General features: G+C 31.1%; 4 protein-coding genes across 5 annotated transcripts; 1 reads left to right on the top strand and 3 right to left on the bottom strand.

The window, feature by feature from the left end:
- Nucleotides 1-6191: 6191 nt before the first annotated feature.
- LOC138937695 (uncharacterized) lies at nt 6192-11160 on the bottom strand. The gene is given in 6 exon segments (XM_070304212.1): nt 6192-6736; nt 7030-8036; nt 8128-9237; nt 9239-9526; nt 10073-10428; nt 10750-11160. Coding segments are annotated over 5 exon segments (2949 nt in total). The 5' UTR covers nt 10409-10428; nt 10750-11160; the 3' UTR covers nt 6192-6528.
- Nucleotides 10893-12590, top strand: Adi1 (acireductone dioxygenase 1). The gene is made up of 4 exons (XM_070304213.1): nt 10893-11130; nt 11448-11567; nt 11850-12029; nt 12321-12590. The coding sequence occupies exons 1-4, from the start codon at nt 11008-11010 to the stop codon at nt 12456-12458; spliced, it is 561 nt and encodes a 186-aa protein (XP_070160314.1). The 5' UTR covers nt 10893-11007; the 3' UTR covers nt 12459-12590.
- A 151-nt stretch (nt 12591-12741) lies between these two features.
- On the bottom strand, nt 12742-16858 carry Rnrs (ribonucleoside-diphosphate reductase subunit M2 B). 2 transcript variants are annotated; one of them, XM_070303840.1, is made up of 7 exons: nt 16429-16858; nt 15290-15352; nt 15003-15188; nt 14669-14910; nt 14291-14519; nt 14009-14227; nt 12742-13802 (listed from the first exon to the last, which is right to left on the bottom strand). In XM_070303840.1, exons 1-7 carry the CDS (start codon nt 16735-16737, stop codon nt 13635-13637), a joined length of 1416 nt encoding a protein of 471 aa, XP_070159941.1. In that variant the 5' UTR covers nt 16738-16858; the 3' UTR covers nt 12742-13634. The 2 variants fall into 2 exon arrangements, with proteins under 2 accessions (XP_070159941.1, XP_070159942.1); XM_070303841.1 differs by lacking the exon at nt 16429-16858 and adding an exon at nt 15886-16014.
- A 585-nt stretch (nt 16859-17443) lies between these two features.
- On the bottom strand, nt 17444-19982 carry Eif5 (eukaryotic translation initiation factor 5). Its single transcript, XM_070304546.1, has 3 exons — nt 18907-19982; nt 18516-18701; nt 17444-18141 (listed from the first exon to the last, which is right to left on the bottom strand). Exons 1-3 carry the CDS (start codon nt 19978-19980, stop codon nt 18004-18006), a joined length of 1398 nt encoding a protein of 465 aa, XP_070160647.1. The 5' UTR covers nt 19981-19982; the 3' UTR covers nt 17444-18003.
- Nucleotides 19983-20106: the final 124 nt, after the last annotated feature.

Raw genomic sequence — 20106 nt, 5'->3', positions numbered from 1 at the left:
AGGCATTCTAATCGCAACATTGCCTTTTCTTTAAATAATTTCTTTTTGAAACATCTCTTCAAATATTTCAAAATATATTTCAGAGATCAAAACGTCCTGTATATCGGTTGTATAGTCCTAACACTGAACTATTTTATTGCACGCAATAGGGAAGGACATTCAAAGAATGAAGTTTTATATGCGACATTCTGACAATTAAAGGATAACGCAACTGTTGTGAGATTTCTTGTGATCCGTTGTGTAGCAAATACTGATATCTTATTTTGGTTTTGCTTTAATGTCTGTTACAGCGCAATACTGTAATTTGTAAACTCTAATGTGCGGGAGAAGCAGAGCAAACTAATGTAGTAGAATGATTATATATCGAATTTTAATAAGTTCAAGGCCGAAAGACTGCCTTTAATTTATTAAAATCTAACAAAATCGCAGACTATCGTGACACAATGACGGAAATAATTAAGAGAAACGTTTCGTAAGGCTAATTAAAGTAATAATGTCAATCTAAACTCGTAATTTGTAAGCTTTGTACGATAAAAAAAAAGTTTGTACTGCGTAAACCGCAAGACTGCACATTTGATCTGATTACTATGGGATTGATGACTTTATAACGAGTGATCTTACACACCAATGACAGAGCACAATAGTTTATCCATAGTAAAGTTAAAAAAAATAGCGGGAATTCGCACTGATCCCTTCAACTGCAAATCATAACATGTGCGCTACTATTTATCATTGATAATGTGACAACATCAATGTGAAAAGTATCGTAATAACAGAATCTCTATAATGTTTTTTGAGAAATATTATTTGTCTATCTCCTTACATGAAAAATTGTAGAATCTAAATATACTTCAGTAAAAATTGTCTATATAATAATAGAACATTAAAGATATTTACAAAAATATCAAATGATTATGTAAATGAAAATGCAATTACGATACTTTTTATTGTTTTTGGAGAGAGAAAACCTACAAATTCTAACTGTATGAAATATCGTTGAATTTGTGAGTGCAAAAAAAAAACAATGTATGTAAAAAGAAATTAGAACACAATGGTTCTCCTTTTCGTAAATTACTCGTGAAATTGATTGAGTGCTTTAGAAATTTTATAAATTACATTTATTATTTTACTTTTACTTTTAAAATGTAAAATTATTCTACATCGACAGATTGAAACTTGAAAAAATTCTAAAGATAGATATATGACTATAAAATTTATTTTATAAACTTTTATAATCATATTTCTCATTATGTACTTATGTATAATTACATTCCTTATATTTTATAATTATACTTTGCACATTGGTTTCTCATATACTCGTAAATTTTATATCTATTCTCTGTGCTGCAATTTCGTTGATAAACAATGATATATATTTTTTGCATCCTTTTCATAATATACAAGGGCGATAAAAATTTTTTTCTGTTTTTCTTTTTATCTCTCTCATATCAATAAATTTTTTGATATAGTTTCTAAAACATTCAATCAATTTTGCAAGTAACTATAATAATGATAAGGAGTGTATAATTTTTCGTGTGTGATCATACGGACAACTTGTATTATCTGATGTTAAATATCGTTTCTGGCGATAAACACAGCGTAAAAGTTATTATATGCTATTCAGTTCCATTATCATTTAACCCTTGGATGCATAAAAAAGAATTATTCTTATTTTTTTTTAATAATATTTTTAAAGCCCTCCGAGACCAAAAATTGTTTTCTTCTAGAATTTAATTTTTAGAAAAGTCTCAAGCCTATTTTCTGACGATATTCAATTTGAATTCGTCGATTATTTAAATACTTTTAAATTTATGAACAATCTTTTATCAGGCTGTTGTTGTATCCGAGAGTTAAATGCAAAATCGAAAGGTAAACGAGTGTCCTTTGATCGATTTTACTCTGAAAGATATTGCCTTGCTTCTGCAACAAGATGTATTTATAATTTACATAGCTTCTATATTCTAATTTACAACCTTAACGCATGTATCGTTTGAATCGTATACACGCAATATTATTTTCCGATACTTTCGAGGTAAATTGCGGAAAAATTAAGAGCTAAAAAAAACAATAAAAAAACAAAAGAATGAACTGATGTACAGTATTTCTACGATTGGTAGTTAGATTGATCTTAGATATTTTTGGGAGGAGTATCGTTCATATACTTTGGGAGAGAGAACACGTGTGAAATTTTAAATATTGTGAAAGAGCACTATCGGGATGTACAGTCTTTGATCGGCATTTTGTGTACTCTTCTTTTTTTTCCGAAGTCTCGCGTGCTAAAAAAAAAAAAAAAAAAAATTAACGAGGCCGGCGCCGGAAACTGCGGTCGCGAATTATCTTGTGGTTCGCAGTCTAAAGACGAAGGATAAAAAAAAGGGAACGGAACATTTCGCTTTAAGCAACTACTTTATCATAGTCTCGTGGAAAATTTTTAGTCTCGCTGTGATCACGTAATTCGTAACTCCGCACCTTTTGTATATCGAATAACAATAATCGAAGCCTTTTCCCGGCTTCGATCGAAGGGCCTCTTTGTAAAGCGTTTTAAAATCATCGTCACCCGACTTGTGTAGCACGCTTCTTACGTTTTTCGCTCTCCGTTTTACATATAATACATATACATATACATACGAAACACAAAGGACGCGCAAGGCCATCGTCTTGCCTAGATAGCTCACCAAGTATTTGATATACTTGAAAAATCTATTTATATATTTGTGTATGAGAAGGAGAGAGAGAGAGAGAGCCGCGCCACGTGTCTCTCGCGCATCCAACTCTCAAGATTGCATACGCTATTTTTCTAAAGCGGCATCTAAAAATTTTTATCACAAGGTACTGATCTATAATAAAAAATCGAATTCTAATTATAATAAAATAATATTTATTTGGGGAGCTATCGTCGGCGGAGAAGAGCGTCAAGAAAGGATTACACTGGAGTCCTGGCGATGGCCAGCATATCATACACCTAAGGACCAGAATTGTTTCTCTCTCCTTCAAATTTTATTTCACGATCGGCGAATCAGTTATCTTCCTACGTGTCGAAGAAACATCGTGAAAAATCACGACGCAATATACAAAAATGTGTATAATGCAACAATTCGCGTACAGTTGGAGATACGTGCGCATTTGTTATGCAACTGGGTCACGCACATACATATATTAATTAATAATTGGAGTAAAGAGTAAAAAAAAAAGAAAAACACCACGATTTAGATATGTGTATATCGGCCTTTCAGTACTACTACCTGCGTATCTGATATATTGAGTACGAAATACGTTATATATTTTTTACAATGTGAAGAATCTGTAAATATATATTATATAGCGAGTCGAAGTATACATAATAAAAGCTAATTATCTTGAAACATTTCAGAAGAGACGAAATAATTCGAAATGAATATCTCTTATGGCGAAACAAAAGAAAAATGTGCATAATAGATCAAGTGCAGTCTCTTTCTTTCGTGCACTGTGTGTAAAATGATTTATTGTAATTATAAGTAAAGAAATTATCCATGTGGGTAAATGAAAGCTAAAATGTGTGACTGCTTCAAAATTACTCTTGTAAAGCTTTTTAGCTTGTAATAATTTTTGTATTAATTTTTTTCATTTTTTTTCTCTAACGATGGAGATTATCTGCTTCTCATAATTATTTTAAGATATAAAGCATTTTCCTACAACGAATAATTCTTTGCTAATAATTATTTTCTTGTATCCGGATTATTTGAAAATATTTTCGATTACAAAATATATTGATGAATTAACTAAACACTAAACGGATACCAAGTAATTGTTTTAACAGGCTTTTACGTCGAAGTACCAGCATGGGAATCTAGTCATGAACGAATGAGTCAAGGCACTTATAAATCGCAGTTGCATTTGCATTCTTTAAATACTTCTCAATCATCGAATGATTACCGCGATTTTCGTTTTATTTTACTCGATTGACGAGATATTTTTTTTAGTTTGAAAATGTTTTCCTCTCTCGCTCGCTGTAAAAGTATCAAAGTCAGAAAGTTGTGCCCATCGAGATATAGATCTTAGTTTTACAAAGTTTTAAATTAGAGTTGAGATTGGTGCACATTTTTCTCTTTATTCGCAAACTTCTTTTTTTTTTCCCCCACTTACTAACCATTGCAACAATGGCATTTGGCGCTATCGCACAAAGATAATGTTAGAATTTCGAAATCTATAGTTTGCTACCGATTGGACATGCGATAAAAAAATAGCGTATAATTATTATAATTTTGTTCTTTCGATCGATTTTGCTTTAAATCGCAATTTCACTTAAATGTATGTTATGTTAAATCTTAAATTGTTTACGGAAATTTGGTTTAAGTTATTCTTAAGTGCGAATTGCTCGCGCAGCATAATAATATTTCCGTTGTAATGATATCGAACTTATTACAACCGTAATTCGATTTGTACGATGATAAAAAAATTTAATATCGTTTGTGATTTAAGGAGAAACAGACTCTTGATTAAAATAACGATCGCATATATATGTTTTAAAATAAAATCCTTTTATATTTCATTTCGCATTTTTCCACGTGTATTTTATTAATCGATCAATGCATCCCGTTACGTATATTCATTATATAATATTCATTAAATACACAGGTAGAATTATGTTTCTGTAGAATTATGTTTCTGTAGAAGACGAGCATTCTTCTCGCGGAAAAATCATCAATATGAGCTCGAATAAATGTTCGAAAAGATCTTATCAATGATTAAAATTAAAATACTTAAAAAAAATCGTTAGAATATTATTGTTAAAATGATAAAAAATCAAATACTAAAATTCATTATTACGTTTGTTACAAGATACGTGATTTTTAAATTGATAAAAAAATGCAAATTTTTTTTATCAATATAAACAATTAAATATCGCGTAAATAATAAATTTATAGTAATATAAGTTTTTTATCGAATATAGAAAACAAAAATAACATTTTAAATAATGCGCGTGTATAATAAGATAGAATAATACGTATTATCTTCTATTTGAGACATATGATATACATTAACATGTGATTATATATACTTTGATTTTTTTCAATTTTTGAGACACGTTTCAAAAATTTCAAAAAAATATTTAGCAAGATATTATTTTGACGACTTTCGGTCGTTTCGCCACATGTGTGCACAATCACACGTGTCAAGTATATCGTATTGCACGTGACTGTTGAATTTCTCGAAAAAAATTTTTCAAACGGTATTAAAAAAAAAAAAAAACCACACTAAAATAATTGCCCGTAATGTATTTCTTCCTACATATATACAGTAATATATCGACTCGGCAGTTTTTCTGTCGTGGCGAAGCAAGAGAAATGCTCCTATGCATGAAATATACGGTATAAAAATGATCGAATCATAAAGTATAAATTTCTTAAGGATAATTCTTGGAAAAGAAATTTATGTGGTTGTGTTCTTATACAAAATACAATATCTATCTCGCGAAATTATTTTTTTACGCAGTTGAGTAATCTTTCATTGTCTTCTGTCTCCTTACAAGACTATCTTGCAAGATTATTACTAAATTATCACATAATCGATATATACACAAAGATTAACATATCTTTTCCGAGGTAGATAAAAATCAGTATAAATACAAAAGAAACTAACGAAAAGTATAGTATATTGCAAAATTGCAATTTTTAAGAATTATTTGTAAGATAATTCTTTTTCCTTCACAGAAACTTGTTTACACAACAAAATGTGAATAAATATGAAACTAATACATAGATTAGAAATACAATACCTCTATAATTATAGATATATAGATAATGACATTTGTAATTATCACAAATTGTAATTATTTGTATATCTATATAATTTGTACAATTATTTTTAAAAAATGATTGTTGTTTTTAAAAATAATTGTAAACAGAAAAGTAAAAAAATACAACAATTATTTGATTACAACAATTTTCAATGGTGAAAAGTTCTCTCAAACATTTTTCTTATTTCTCATTTCTATCTGGCACTCGTTTCATTATTCCCATACTTAATGGTAAGTATACTGTATAGAATTTATATATGTTGTGGCATTCGGTTAGAAAAATAACTACAAAGATTCGCGAAATTGATCAAACGTTTCAAAAATTTCCAAAAAATAATTGGCAAGATATTATTTAAAAAAAATACCGTATTTTCTTAACGGATAATATATAAGTTTTAAAATATGATTTCCCGCATCCATTTCTACATTACTAAACATTTTTACGGAATTTTCGAAACGTTTGATCTTAAAATTCTTTTTAAGAGTAAATAATTACGGAGCACAATCAGTAGTAAAAAAATATCGATATTATACAGTATGTAAAAAGAGTATTTGTACATCTTGTCTTTCTGAAATTCGCATAAAAAAAGAAAAACTTTGTTGCATAATACTTTATTCGATATATCAAGACAGATGGAAATGATGTATTTCGATGAAAATATTTTACGATAATATCGTGTTTTTTTATATAAAATTATACCAAAAAAGACGGCGTATGCGAATATTGTTTTTACACTTTATCGAAGCTAAAATTATACCTTTTTCTTAGTGAGTATAACATCTCGTATCCGTTCAACGCAACGATGCGTTCCCCTATTGGATATTTTAATACATTCGCATACAAACCTATAGGAATTAAACATGTCGATTTCCTTGCTAGTTAACTTGCGAGCCCCCTGTAATATTTGTGTGTCTTTCAAACTCGCCTCATCATTTGAGCTGCCTGAGTCGTTTGAGCTGCTAAAATACATAAATTCCACAATATTATTTTGCTATTCTTTTTTTATTTTGTGGAATTTATTCTACATAATTCTATGTAATATGTATATAACTTTCTTTTTTGATAAAAATATAAAAATTTTAAAAATGTTTTTTATTAAAATTAAAAAATAGAAAATGATAAAAAAATTAAATAAATAAAAAATAATTAAATAATGTTTAAAAAACAAAAAATGAAAAGAAATAAATATTACTATTATAATGCGTGAAAAAAAATTATATTTAAACAGAAGTAAAATATCATGTTTACTTACTTTTCGGATTCTTGTATGGGCGTCATTAGTCCCTCGCATTGAACGAGGTACACGTCGATCCAGTCGTCGACCTCGTGGAAATAATGTTTTATATATGAATATGAATTCTTAATTAAAGTATCCTCTATACGTGCGAGCAGAAGGCCGTACATTTGGCTAAGATATGTCCTATTAGTAGAATCTTTTAAGGAGCGCAGAGTTTTCAGCAGGATACGGCGGATCGCTACTTGTTGATCGTTCGTATTGCGATTGATGTGCGCGAACACGTCACAAAAGTTCACAAGGATGCGTATCAGTGATACAAACGTATCATTGGGAAAAGTCTTGTAGAATGCCAGAGCGAGCTGCGCTGCCTCACCAGTGATGCGCAGCATATTCTCATAGGCCTCCATTTCGTCGGTCCAACCAAAGTTACACCAGAATATCGTTGTCAACTCAACCGCGAAAATCTCGTATTCCTTTTCGGTGGCATGCAAAATCATGTGACGCAGGAAACTTTCCCGATCGAGTCGGAAGGACTGGGCGTACTCACGCAATTTGGGCTCGCATCGCGGATCCGTGCGCAGTCGTCGATGTAAGAAAAAGCAACGTCTCTCATAATCTTGAATTATATCCAAGACACTGCCGTTGAGTATATGCCACAGAGGTGATAGTCGCGCCCGATCGATCGGCTCCACGCAATCATCGATTGCGTCAATCACTTCGCGCTGCTGATTGACAGTTAATATGTTAGGGGTGTAGAACAAAACGTTCAATATGCGTGTTATATGACCTATCAAGTCATGAATAGTGCTCCTTAAGCAGGTCGGTTCGCTTTTTCTTATCAACGACATCTTCTTGGTCAATGCTATGATCAGCAATGGATAATCCACTTTGGGTATGCAAACTCTTTTTTCTACAATATCGTACATATGCATCAGTATGCAGAGAAAGTTGAAGTAGTGGAAACTGCTATCGATTAGATAAGGGATGTAAACAATGTTCATCAGATCATGCAGAGTTATCAACTGTGGAAGAAAAATAAAAATAAGAAATAATAAACAAATAGAATTCCAACAAATATTTACCCTCGTGTCTTATCTATAACATTATTATCACCTTATGATCAAGTATGATATCCATAAAAATCGGAAAACGCTTGCAAGACCAAGTAACACCCTTTTGCAAACAGACGTCCTTCAAAATGTACATCAGCAGATTGTATTCATTGTCCTTTTGTATAATGAGAAACGATCGCAGAAGCAATATGTCTTTCGACATAAATATAATGCTTTCATACTTGTTGCAACCTATAGCAATCTCCACGAGAGTAGTTAGCACCTTCTTTGCATTCAACAGAACAAAAATCAGGAGGATAAGCATTCCTTCAGATTCGCGTAAGCACATATTGCGTTGCATGAACATTATGAAGAGTTTATGATTATACAAGTATTCTAAACGATTGTCATCAAAATGTCGCAGCACATATTTTATTATAATGTAATACACATCTTGTATGTTTTGCTGTACTATCACTCTCAATACCGATACATAAGCTTGATATTTCTCTACTTCGGTGTGCGGATACGCAAACATCTGATGAAGATATTCAAGCAAAATGCAGCAATCGTCTTTTTGCAGCAATTCTATTTTCTCATTAATGAAACTCAATATAGATTTGTCCCATTCCTTATAGCGTTTCATCAATTCTCTCATACCTTCTGGTTTGCCATTGGCGATGCTATGACAGAGTTCTTGAAGAGTTAACAAGGATTCCTTGCTATTTTTCGAACCTATGAGTTGCTGAAGGCAATGGAGTAAATGGTCGTTCTTTTCCAAAAATTCATTCTCTTTCATGAAGTTAATAAAATAGTGGCATTCAATGACGATGGCACGCTGCAGCGAGATCATAATGTTTTCAGTGTCATTGATTTCTAGCCAGCCCATGTACTCATAACAATCAACCTGCTTGATCTGGTTCAGCAATAAGGTGATCAATTCCTGATCCAGTGTTGCCACAATAGATTTCACCTTGTCGACAGGGAGAGTGCAGTAATAATTTATACGATTGTGAGCAAGATTGCCATATGTGAGTTTGAATAATTTTGCTAGATAGATATTTTCTGTGTAAGCCTCTATCTTCTTGCTCATGCATAACTTAATATGACGAAAAATGCATTTCAGGAGAAATCCATGTTGCTCGTACCTCGCTTCTTCGGATAACTCGGGGGAAACCAGTAAACCTTGGACTGCCGAGCAGATCTAACAATGCCTGAAAACTTGCTACTAATTGGCATGTGCGTTCTGTTACATCTTTCTCCGATAGTGTACCTAAATTCAAACGCAGGGATTTTTCGTATGTCCTATTATTCAGAACGAGAATCAAACACTTGGCACGTGATATTTCCAGCTCGTTCACATATTTAATCAATTCCTCTAGAATCTCCACAAATAGGTCTAACGGTATATACATAAGTGATTCGACCAGTATGCATTCACACTTCAAGCGCCATATTATCTGTACAATTTATAATAATATAAATAAAGTGCAGTAAATAATAATTATAATACACATAATCTTAAATATATTATATGATTAAATGTAATAATTTTTCTATTTTTTAATTACAAGTGTATCATACATTGTATTGATATATAATTATATCAAAGATTTAATATTAACATGTATAGTTATCTGGTTTCAATTGTAATATTGTAAATATATATATATATATATATATATATATATATATATATATATATATATATATATATATATATATTTACAATATACACATATATATATGTATGTACAATTATCCGATACAATACTTTTCTTAGAGATGCCAGATAAAGAGACAATGTATATATAGTATAATATTATTTACTATGAAATTATCAATATACAAGAAGGAAATTAATTGATATATATATTATACATATGTATATATAAAATATTACAAATATTAACTTTTAGTAATTGTTTATTAAAAAATTTATAAAACATGGAATTAATATGCCTAAAAGATATTTTCTATTAAATATTATTAATATATAGATATACCTGTATGAAGAGATATGGTGATAAAGTGGGCCAGAGACCAACCAGGTGACCATAGAGCAAGTCCTCCTGAAGAAGATGTTGCGAGGGAAAATTAGTGTTCAAGAGAAGATAATTGTAACACTGAGCAGCAGTAAGAGTAATGTTTCTGGCTTCTTTAGGATTATTATCTTCAGGGAATAGATTGTACTTTTGAACGATGTCAACAACAGCCTGTACCAGTTCGTCGATGAAACATGAAGTTTCTTTTGTCGCTCGAGACGAAACAAATTTTAATTGACCATATTCTCGCTCTTTTTTTAATAAGAGCTTCTGCATATCCTGAGAGAACTCATCCATCTTAAGTGGAAAGTTGTTAACTTAAAAAATAAGAAAAAACATTAGTGAAGAAATAATCTTAAATACAAAATATATATTTTCAAGAAAGAAGTTATTATATAATATAAAATAATAATAACTTTAATTGATAATAAGAAATAATTAGAGATCAAAATAATTACATATATTTATAAAGAAATAGAAGCTAAACCATATTCTAAAAAATGTCTGACATAAAATAGAAATAAAATACAAATACAAATAGACGTATAAAAATTATATATAAGAGATCCTACATTTTCTAAAATAAAATTATAATTTGATGATATAAAAGACGCACACAAAAAAGAAGTCAGGCTTACCGAATTTTCGTATTTAACGGAAGTCTCTCATTTGAAATTCCCCTTGATCGTCATAAACAATCGTTGATAAACATCGTATCATTTGTATATTTTCTTTCGGTATTCCTTATCATCGAAAAATGCCGGCAAACCGTTTGATAATTATCGGATCGCTTACGTCATAGTAGCTGATTAAACGCAAAAGTAAAACACAAAAGTCGCTCTTCGTCTTCGCTCTTCTCGTTTCGTCGCCGATTCGGCTTTTTCCTTCAAACAACGATGGTGCGCGTCTGGTACATGGATAGTAGCGATGCCGATCAACGATTAAAACATCACAGGCAACCGCCAGAATTCATACCGCTGGATCACCTGTTCGCCGTCACGGGTGTCGAATATTTTAAGGTTAAGAAATTCACGATACGAATACGAATGTTGAAAAGCACACACGATCAGCTGACAATAAAAATTTGGTCAAATTGTCAAAATTGCCCCGTTTTACATTATTAACTATAAAATGTAATATATATAATATACACACAACACACATACGTCAAATTATAATATTCAATATATTATATTTTAATATCAATAATAAAATAAATTGTATAACACACACACACACACAAAATAATAATATTGCATGAATAAGAGAGAATTTTATATATATTATAAATTTTAATTTATAATATAATATAGCTTTTTAAATATATTTTTTTCAGGTAAATCATCTCAATTACGACACAGACACTATCTTGAAGAATTTACGCGAAAAACGCGGTTACACATATGAAGATGAGCTAACATGCTCCAAAGAGTGTTTACCAAATTATGAAGAGAAGGTATAAAAAAATATGTATTATTTTTCTAATTAGATTCAATTGTTATTACAGTAACAGATCTATCAACTAATCATCGATTGACTAATAAAATTTAAACTTTAGACTCTGAAAAAAATAGCCACTGAAGGCGTATAGTTATATAAAATGTTTTTGTGTTACCTGCTTCTATACAATTACATATAATTACTGTAATTCATGTAATTTACTGTATATATTTAAGCACAGTTTTCTTAAATTTTTGTAATTATATTAATATTCTTCATCTAAGTGTTTAATCTTTAGTTGAAAAATTTCTTCACTGAGCATCTTCACACCGATGAAGAGATACGCTTAGTTTTGGATGGATCAGGTTACTTTGATGTACGAGATGAGGACGATCAATGGATACGGATTGAAGTCAAGGCCGGCGATCTAATAATCATACCGAGTGGGGTTTATCATCGTTTCACTTTGGACACTAATGTAAGTGTGCACATATCAATCTCTTCTTTTTAATATATATTTTTTATCTATATCTTCTTTTCAAATTTTTTCTTAGAAATTCAGAGGAGAGAATAATTTTTTCATAAATTTAAACCAATTTCTAATTTTATTAAAGGTTTCTTTCATTGTCATATTGAATTGTGATATTACAAGTAATAAATTATGTAAACTTTTTCTCTTGCAAAAAAATCCTTCCCCTCTCTCTGAATTTCTAATAAATTCTAGAGAGAGATATATTTTTCTATAAAATTTCTAAATAAATTCTTTTAGAATTACATAAAAGCAAAGAGATATTTTGTGGGAGAGCCAGTTTGGCTGCCATACAATAGACCAGCTGATAATATGGAATGTCGTAAACAATACCTCAAACAATTGCAGAAAGGATTTGAAGTACCTTCTCTTCGATAACCCTTAATGTTACATGGGCTTCCATAAAAATATATTTTATTATATCTTATAATTTTTCGTAATATTTTAAATATTAAATATATATGTTTATATTATATTATATAATAGATATGATATAATCTGTGAATACAAATAAAGATATATAAAATATCTTTTGTAATATATATATATATAAAGAAAATAGAAATCTACATATATAATTTTTGCACATTTCTTGTTATTCTTTCATATTCCCTAGAATTTTTTTTTCAGCAATCATAATAAAAGCTTGAAAGAAGATTCTTTGATCTCTTTTACAATCAAATTTATTTCTGCATTATTATTACATATTCATGTGTAAAGACTTATTCATATAAATACTGTTTTAAGTGCCAGCTTTTGGTGTGTGGTTCTAAAGTAAGAGATTTTGATTTATATAATTATCCATCCAAATTTATATACAGTTTTTTTTACATCAAATCATTAAATATAGCACTTTATGACAGAAACTATTATTTTAATTCTCCTGAATGAAAAATAAAGAATATAATAATAATGTCTATTATTTTTCATCAAATTGTTCAATTATAAAATAAATTATTATCAAATCATAAAAAGAAATTTTTCTGAAGTGCCATATATATTGCAATATTAATAACATAGAATTCATTTTAATTAATAATAAATCTATGTTAAAGATAATGGTCAATTTCTCAAAAGTGTCAAATAATGATGACACTAATAAAAAGTATTGTAATTGCAAAGCTGCAACTTTTTAGGATTAGTAGTCTTTACCTTTTGAAAGTTTCTTTGTTAATTAGTTATGTTGCGAAAAAAACAAAAATATTAAATATAAAACTACGTAAATACGTTATATTTTCTTAAGCATATTATTGAAAAAAAGAGCATTTTAAAAATTGTAATTATATAATACAAAATGCAGTTTCAATACTTTTCTTATTAATGCCATCAGGCGTTATGCATATATCTTAATATTAATATCTTAAATATTTTACAAGCTTCTATCTGTCATAAAAATATTTGTCAATCATGTTTAGACTTATTGTTAATACAAAGTTATTCCAAAATCGTAGACGATCATTAATATACATCATTTTCTCTCCATCTAGGAGCAAATATATAACTATATATATGATATTTCTACAATATTTATCCAAAAAGTTTTTTTAAAAATTGTTAAAAATTTGCACTAAATATTACATCCGATGTATTGGTTTTATTTTGAGAACCTTCTTCCGCGACTCCGAATTTTTTGTACTCACCCACTTTCTTTTCAAAGAAATTTGTTTTGCCTTCCAGGGAGATAAAGTTCATAAACGAGAACGGATTTTCCGAGTGATAAACCTAACATTTCACATTATAATAGTATTAATTAGATGAATAAAGTCAAAAATAAATTTTATAAGAATGATAATCAAAAATAAAAAATGATAATAAGAAAAAAAAAAAGAAATTAATATAACCTAAAATTTTATCGTAATAACATTATGCAGAATAAAAAGAAATATACAAATTAAACTAATAAGATAATAAAATTTTTGTATACATACTTTTTCAAATCCTAATGCGACGAACAATCTATCCGCGACGAATTCAATGTAGTTGCACATGAGTGTACAATTCATTCCTATCAGTTGGACTGGTAATGCTTGTGTCAAGAATTCCTTTTCAATTTCTACAGCATCCATTATAATTGACTTCACGCGTTCAAATGATGGTTTTTGTACAATGTGTTTAAACATTAAGCATGCAAAATCGCAATGTAATCCCTAAAAAATGACAAACAATAGTTATATAAATGCATATAGATATAATTAAGTTAATTTACTAACTTCGTCTCTTGAGATAAGTTCGTTGCTGAAAGTGAGACCTGGCATAACTCCTCGTTTCTTCAACCAGAAGATTGAGGCGAAACTGCCACTGAAGAAGATACCTTCAACCGCCGCAAACGCAACTACGCGCTCAGGAAATGTGGCGCTCTCGTGATTGATCCAGTTTAATGCCCAATTGGCCTTCTTTCCCACGGAAGGAAGCGTCTCAATTGCATTAAATAAGAAATCTCTGCAAATAAGATTATGGCAAACATTAATGCATTTAATGTAATCAAAATCTTTAATTTAATTTAAATAATATGATAGATATAAATAAATATAATAAATAATGCTTATAACATTTATTATATAAGTAACAATCTGTTCCACAGTACTTACTTTTCTTTTGGATCGGTAATATAAGTTTCAATAAGCAAGGAATACATCTCAGAATGAATATTCTCTATGGCGATTTGGAAGCCGTAGAAACAACGCGCTTCCGCGATTTTTACCTCTTGACTGAATCTCTCAATCAAATTCTCATTAACAATTCCATCAGAAGCAGCAAAGAATGCCAAGACATGAGAGATAAAGTATCTTTCGTCAGAATTAAGCCTCTCTTCCCAATCTTTTTTATCCAACTGTAAAAGTTAAAGTGCATTGTTATAGAAAATTCAAAGAAAAATTGATTAAATTTCATTTATATTTCTTTAAAAAAGGTCTAATAATTTACCTTGTGAAGAGGTACTTCTTCTATAGTCCAAAAGGATGCCACTGCCTTCTTGTACATCTCCCAAATATCAGGATATTGAATGGGGAAAATTACAAAACGATTTGGGCCTTCTTGAAGAAGTGGTTCCAATTCTGGATTGAATTCTTCCTTCAATTGTATTTTTCGCACGGCTTTTGTCTTGGAAAGCTATGCAAATTCATACGTATTAAATATTTTAACTAATCAAATTTCAATATAAAATAAAATATCAAAATATTGAAATTATATAGTAAGGAAATTAGATTTACTCCATTTTTCAATCCATGGTCCTGAGATATAGTTGGTGATATACATGATTTCTTTGGTGATGTCTGCAAAAAGAGATTACTCTATAATTAATCTAAATTTAATAAAATAATCTAATCTCTATATAAATAAGTTCTCTTTAACAAAAGAAGATTATAGTAAAAGAATAATAATTGATATTGTAATAATTATTTCTTTAGTCAATGATTATATTACTAAAATAATTACCAATAATTTAATGAAATCTTTTCACAGTTCAAATATTGGATTATATATTCCAACGAAAATAGTATGTGCTATGTTAAAAATTACTTATTAAGAAGTATCTTGCGAATATTAAATTGAGATGTTTATATTAAATTTAGATGTTATATTCTAGACTAAATATTGTACAGACTTCAGATAATGTATTTGTGTAAAATAGCAAATCATATATGTAAATATATCTGTTTGTTACAAATTCAAAGTTAAATGCCAATCAGAGCTTCTACATTAGAGCTAAAAATATATTAACTTAAAGCAGCTAAAAGTATTAACCTAAAAAAGTCCTAATCAGTGAGAAAATTCTGTAGTAAATTCTTCACACAAAATTGTCTACCTCTTCACCGTTCATTCTAGGTTACTGATGATAATAGCACAAAATTACAAATATAAAAAATGATAAAACGTTCTAATGAAAGATAGAGCATATTTTAAGCAATGCTGAGCTTAAAAATGGACATACAGATATGTGTTTTGTATGTGTGTGTGTGTGTCTGCACATATGTGTACATTTAAATATCGTGTTCGTATATATGTTCATATATTAAATAAACTTACGTTTTAACTTGACATAACTATTATTATTAATAATATTATTATTATTGCTATTAATTTTTGTGCTTTGAAATGTATTTGTTTCCCGTATACGTCTTTTCTATTGCATTAATGAACGGCAGATTTATGTTCGTATCGACACATGTCCAATATTAATCATTGCCGAAAAAACTTGACAGAGAAAATATGCAAAGAGTGCGATAGAAAGAAAAACAAAACGTGATTCGATATTTCTAAATGAACGAATATAGAAGACGGATAAGAGAAGAAGAAAGCAGTGTATTCTCGACGATGTAATATAATAATAAATACGCGACACACTTACGTGCAACGACACATCCTCGAGGTGCTTGCGGACGTTTTCCTTGGTAGATTCGAGCAATGCCATCCTGTTTTCAGCAGCTGCAGATTTTCCACCGTCGAGACTAGCGATGACAGACAACTTTGTTTCGGCGACTCGGCCAACGAAGCAGGAAAGACTGAGCTCCTTACGCGGCAAAATTATCTCGATCTGCGTTTTATTGGCTCTTCCAACCTGCATTTCGCGCCCAAATCGCCGCCCGCCAATCAGCTGATCGTGCCTTGCCGCCAAATCTCGGCAATTCTCATACTTTTCATCTCTTTTACCCCTCATTGTCGCGTTTCATCAGAAATAATTGGAAATGAATTCTTTGCGGCAAAAAGGTCGATTTGATACCGAAAATTATTCCTGCAATGTTCGATAATCTTGATAGTTTCCCGCGCGTTTTGTGAGACAGTGCGATAAGAGCGCCGCGGTCAAAGAAAATCCTGAAAGATGTCACGCTGCCATTTTTACGATGCTTTTTCTAGTTGGCGCAGTAGCGCCATTACATTCACTTGCCTAGGAAAAACGTTCAAAAATCTTATGACCCTCGCACACTGGACGAGATGAGCGATAACCAATGAGAGCTCTGGTTTTCCGAAAAAATAAAGCTTTCATTAGATATCGCCCATCGTGTCTAGTGCGCGCGAGGGCCATTACTCGTAGAATAATATTAAATTAACCAATCAGGACAAAGAATGTTCTTTTTGTCCAGATTGGTGAATTAAACATTACTTTACCCCATGAATAGGATTTTCGAACGTATTTATAATATAGCGTTTTAATGGAGGATTCAGATTATATGATATTTTATTTGCTTGTACATTTCTTAGGAGCTATCCAGACGGATTTGCATAGTCGCACAATTGAAAAATTATGTCTAAATGAAGTTAAATAAATTTAAATAATTAAATATAAATATTAATATAATGCACAATTACAACATAATCTTCCTATTTTGCTTGTTGCAATAGAGAATAGAAAATAGTAGGATTCATTGCAATAAATCATATTTATTTGAATAATAATAATAATTAGAATAGTAAATATAGATACAATAAAGAACGCTTTTAGCAGGCCAATTTCCCAGTAATGCTTATGAATTCTATGAATGTCTTCTATTTTTTATCCGAAACGAATGCAAACAGATTCTAAGATACGCGCATTATCGTATTCATTAAAAAAATCGTGATAACAATTAATAATATTAAAGAAATAACGAGCTTTTGACAACGTACATTTTTTACCGCATCGTTAAAACAATTAAAAATATCATGGATACACACTGTACATAGAGAGGGATAAACGCTTGGCAACGATTAAAATTTCTTTCTTTTTTTCATTAACATGTAAACGACATTATGTGTGTTAATTATATCGATCTTGTCAATCTAAAACAACGAAAACCTTATATTTGCGCATAACTTGAGATTGCATTTGCTCGATTCTTTTTGAAAGAGAAATGATTATTTGTCTTGTATTACGTATCGAATTAATATTTTTCATCATCCATTGCGCGTATATGTTTATGTATGTGTTGTATTATGTGTGTGTGCTTTAAATGGCATCAATATCGAAGTCATCCTCATCAGAATCATCTTTCACGGCGGCGGTGGCAGCGGTGGCGGGCTTCGGCGCGACCACTGGTTGCTGCTGTTTCAGGGATTCTTGTTTAGCTCTATCATCATATTCAATCTAAAAGATAAAAGTCCAAAACATTAAAAAGTTATGTCAAAATTATATAACACATCGAGATATAGTATAAAAAAGCAAAAAATGAAAAAAAAGAGAGTAAATAAATAAATAAATAAAATCTTGAAAAATTATAGCATTAAATCCAATACAGATTACTTTCTGAAAGAAAGATATATTGATTCTGCAAATCTCTCGTCGAGCAATTCTAATTAATTATCTCAAAGCAAAACAAAATAAAGATACAAAAATCTTGTATATTTAACAGAAAAGTTAATCCTAGAATTAAAATTAAGGAAAAATTAATTAAAAAATTAAAGTAATTTTAAAAGATTAGTATATTTAATTAGCAGCATTATGTGTAGTGAGACACTTACTTCTAATTCGTCATCTTCTTCCTCGGACTCGGACTCTTCCTCCTCTGCGACTTTTAGCCATGTTAAAAATGGTGCAGCTCGATCATGAATCTCTTGCGACAGATCTTTCGAAACGTATTTTTTACTGACTTTACTTGACCATTCATCAAATGCCTTCTCTTCCAGGATATCAGCGTCATAAAATAACTGAAATATACGCAAATACTTTTATTAATTTAATAACTAAAAAATAATTTAATACCGATATCGAAGAAATATGAGATATAAAAATGCTCAATGAAAAAGGATTTATACAAAGGGTATATTTTTAAAATAAAAAAAAGAGCATCGTCTTAATAGACTCGTGAAAAGAATATAAAAGATAAATAAATTCTAAAGTGAATTCTTTTACCTTGAGAATTCCGGGAACCTTCGGCATCAGAGTGTCCTTGTGTAGCGCGATTACTTGTTCAATACCTCTGATCAAATATTTCTGCGCCTTGATGTCATCGTGGGTAAAGCGCAACAATAGTACACGATACTTCTTCGCCTGTGCGGCGATTCCCTGATCAAATAACAATTCGGCGAGGATCAACGGCGCTTTGGTCTTGATTTCGAGACGTTCCGCCTCAGCTACGAGCTCCTTGTGATTGTTGTCGAGTTGGCCGGCATCGCGGCGGCACTTGACCAGTTTGTAGAACATATCCATGCGCTCTTTTTCACTCTTGTCTAGGTCATCGCTGATAGTCATGCCCTTTGCACCATCCGTCAGATCCTGGAGACGAGCTCTGACCGCTTCTTCAGACACATCAACCGCCCATTTATCGTCATCCTCATTGTTGCTGACTTTTTTTTCTAGCGGAGGCTCCACTACAATATCTGCGGAATTGTTGACCTCGTTTTCCGGCGAGCAGGATCGATCGTTGCCATTGGTAGTGGCAGTAACGGTTGCACCTGCGGTTCCGGCGTCGCCATTGGCGCGTTTCGAGCGTTTTCCGCGTTTGCCCTCCGTCAATGAACTGCCCTGCACCGCCGGATTCAGACTCGGCGGGTTCTTCAAAATGTAGGTATTCAACTTGTGGTTGCTTTCAAGAAGACCATGATGGCCACAGGCCTTGCAGCCCTGTGAGATCGTGCCCTTCTTCGAGCTGATCATCAGCTCAGTTTCCGGATTATCGCAAGCCGGACAAAGAACATATTTCCGAATAAAACCGTCCAGTAAATCCTGCAACTTCGTGGCATCATGCGAGCCGTTGACGATGAAGCGCTCGTTCTTAAAATCAAATTGGGTCTGCGCGCCCAGCTCGCAGCCGAAGTACTTGGTCGGATACGTGGCCGGACGGCCGATTGCCTTAGCCACGTCCACCATATTAACTATCACTGTTTTGATGCCGTTTCCTTTGCCCTCCACCTTAGCCTGGATCCGCGGCATCTTATAGCGGTAGAAGGCATCGCTAACATTACGATTGACATTTACGCTTCCCATGATGATTGTTGTTTCCGTCTTCTCTTACTTTTGATAAACTTAACTTCTCCGACTGATAGTAATTTCCGACGAGACGTCGTTGTGAAAATGTTAACAAATCGCGACAAAAAAATCAAGTTTCAAGCA

The sequence above is a fragment of the Polyergus mexicanus genome, unplaced genomic scaffold (assembly GCF_030449975.1).
Source record: "Polyergus mexicanus isolate NDT 795.1 unplaced genomic scaffold, iyPolMexi1.0 SCAF_11, whole genome shotgun sequence".
In the NCBI taxonomy this organism is placed as follows: Eukaryota; Metazoa; Arthropoda; class Insecta; order Hymenoptera; family Formicidae; genus Polyergus; species Polyergus mexicanus.
This window is presented reverse-complemented; position numbering and strand designations above follow the sequence as displayed.

Coding starts and splice junctions, on each gene's coding strand:
- Eif5 (XM_070304546.1), bottom strand. CDS start 19,980: ATGGGAAGCGTAAATGTCAATCGTAATGTTAGCGATGCCTTCTACCGC. Junction 18,702..18,906: donor AGGTTCCCGGAATTCTCAAG/GTAAAAGAATTC, acceptor CGTATATTTCAG/TTATTTTATGACGCTGATAT. Junction 18,142..18,515: donor AAGAAGATGACGAATTAGAA/GTAAGTGTCTCA, acceptor TTTATCTTTTAG/ATTGAATATGATGATAGAGC.
- Rnrs (XM_070303840.1), bottom strand. CDS start 16,737: ATGAGGGGTAAAAGAGATGAAAAGTATGAGAATTGCCGAGATTTGGCG. Junction 15,353..16,428: donor TCGAGGATGTGTCGTTGCAC/GTAAGTGTGTCG, acceptor CTCTTTTTGCAG/ACATCACCAAAGAAATCATG. Junction 14,228..14,290: donor AACTTATCTCAAGAGACGAA/GTTAGTAAATTA, acceptor GTCATTTTTTAG/GGATTACATTGCGATTTTGC.
- Adi1 (XM_070304213.1), top strand. CDS start 11,008: ATGGTGCGCGTCTGGTACATGGATAGTAGCGATGCCGATCAACGATTA. Junction 11,131..11,447: donor CGGGTGTCGAATATTTTAAG/GTTAAGAAATTC, acceptor TATTTTTTTCAG/GTAAATCATCTCAATTACGA. Junction 11,568..11,849: donor TACCAAATTATGAAGAGAAG/GTATAAAAAAAT, acceptor TTTAATCTTTAG/TTGAAAAATTTCTTCACTGA.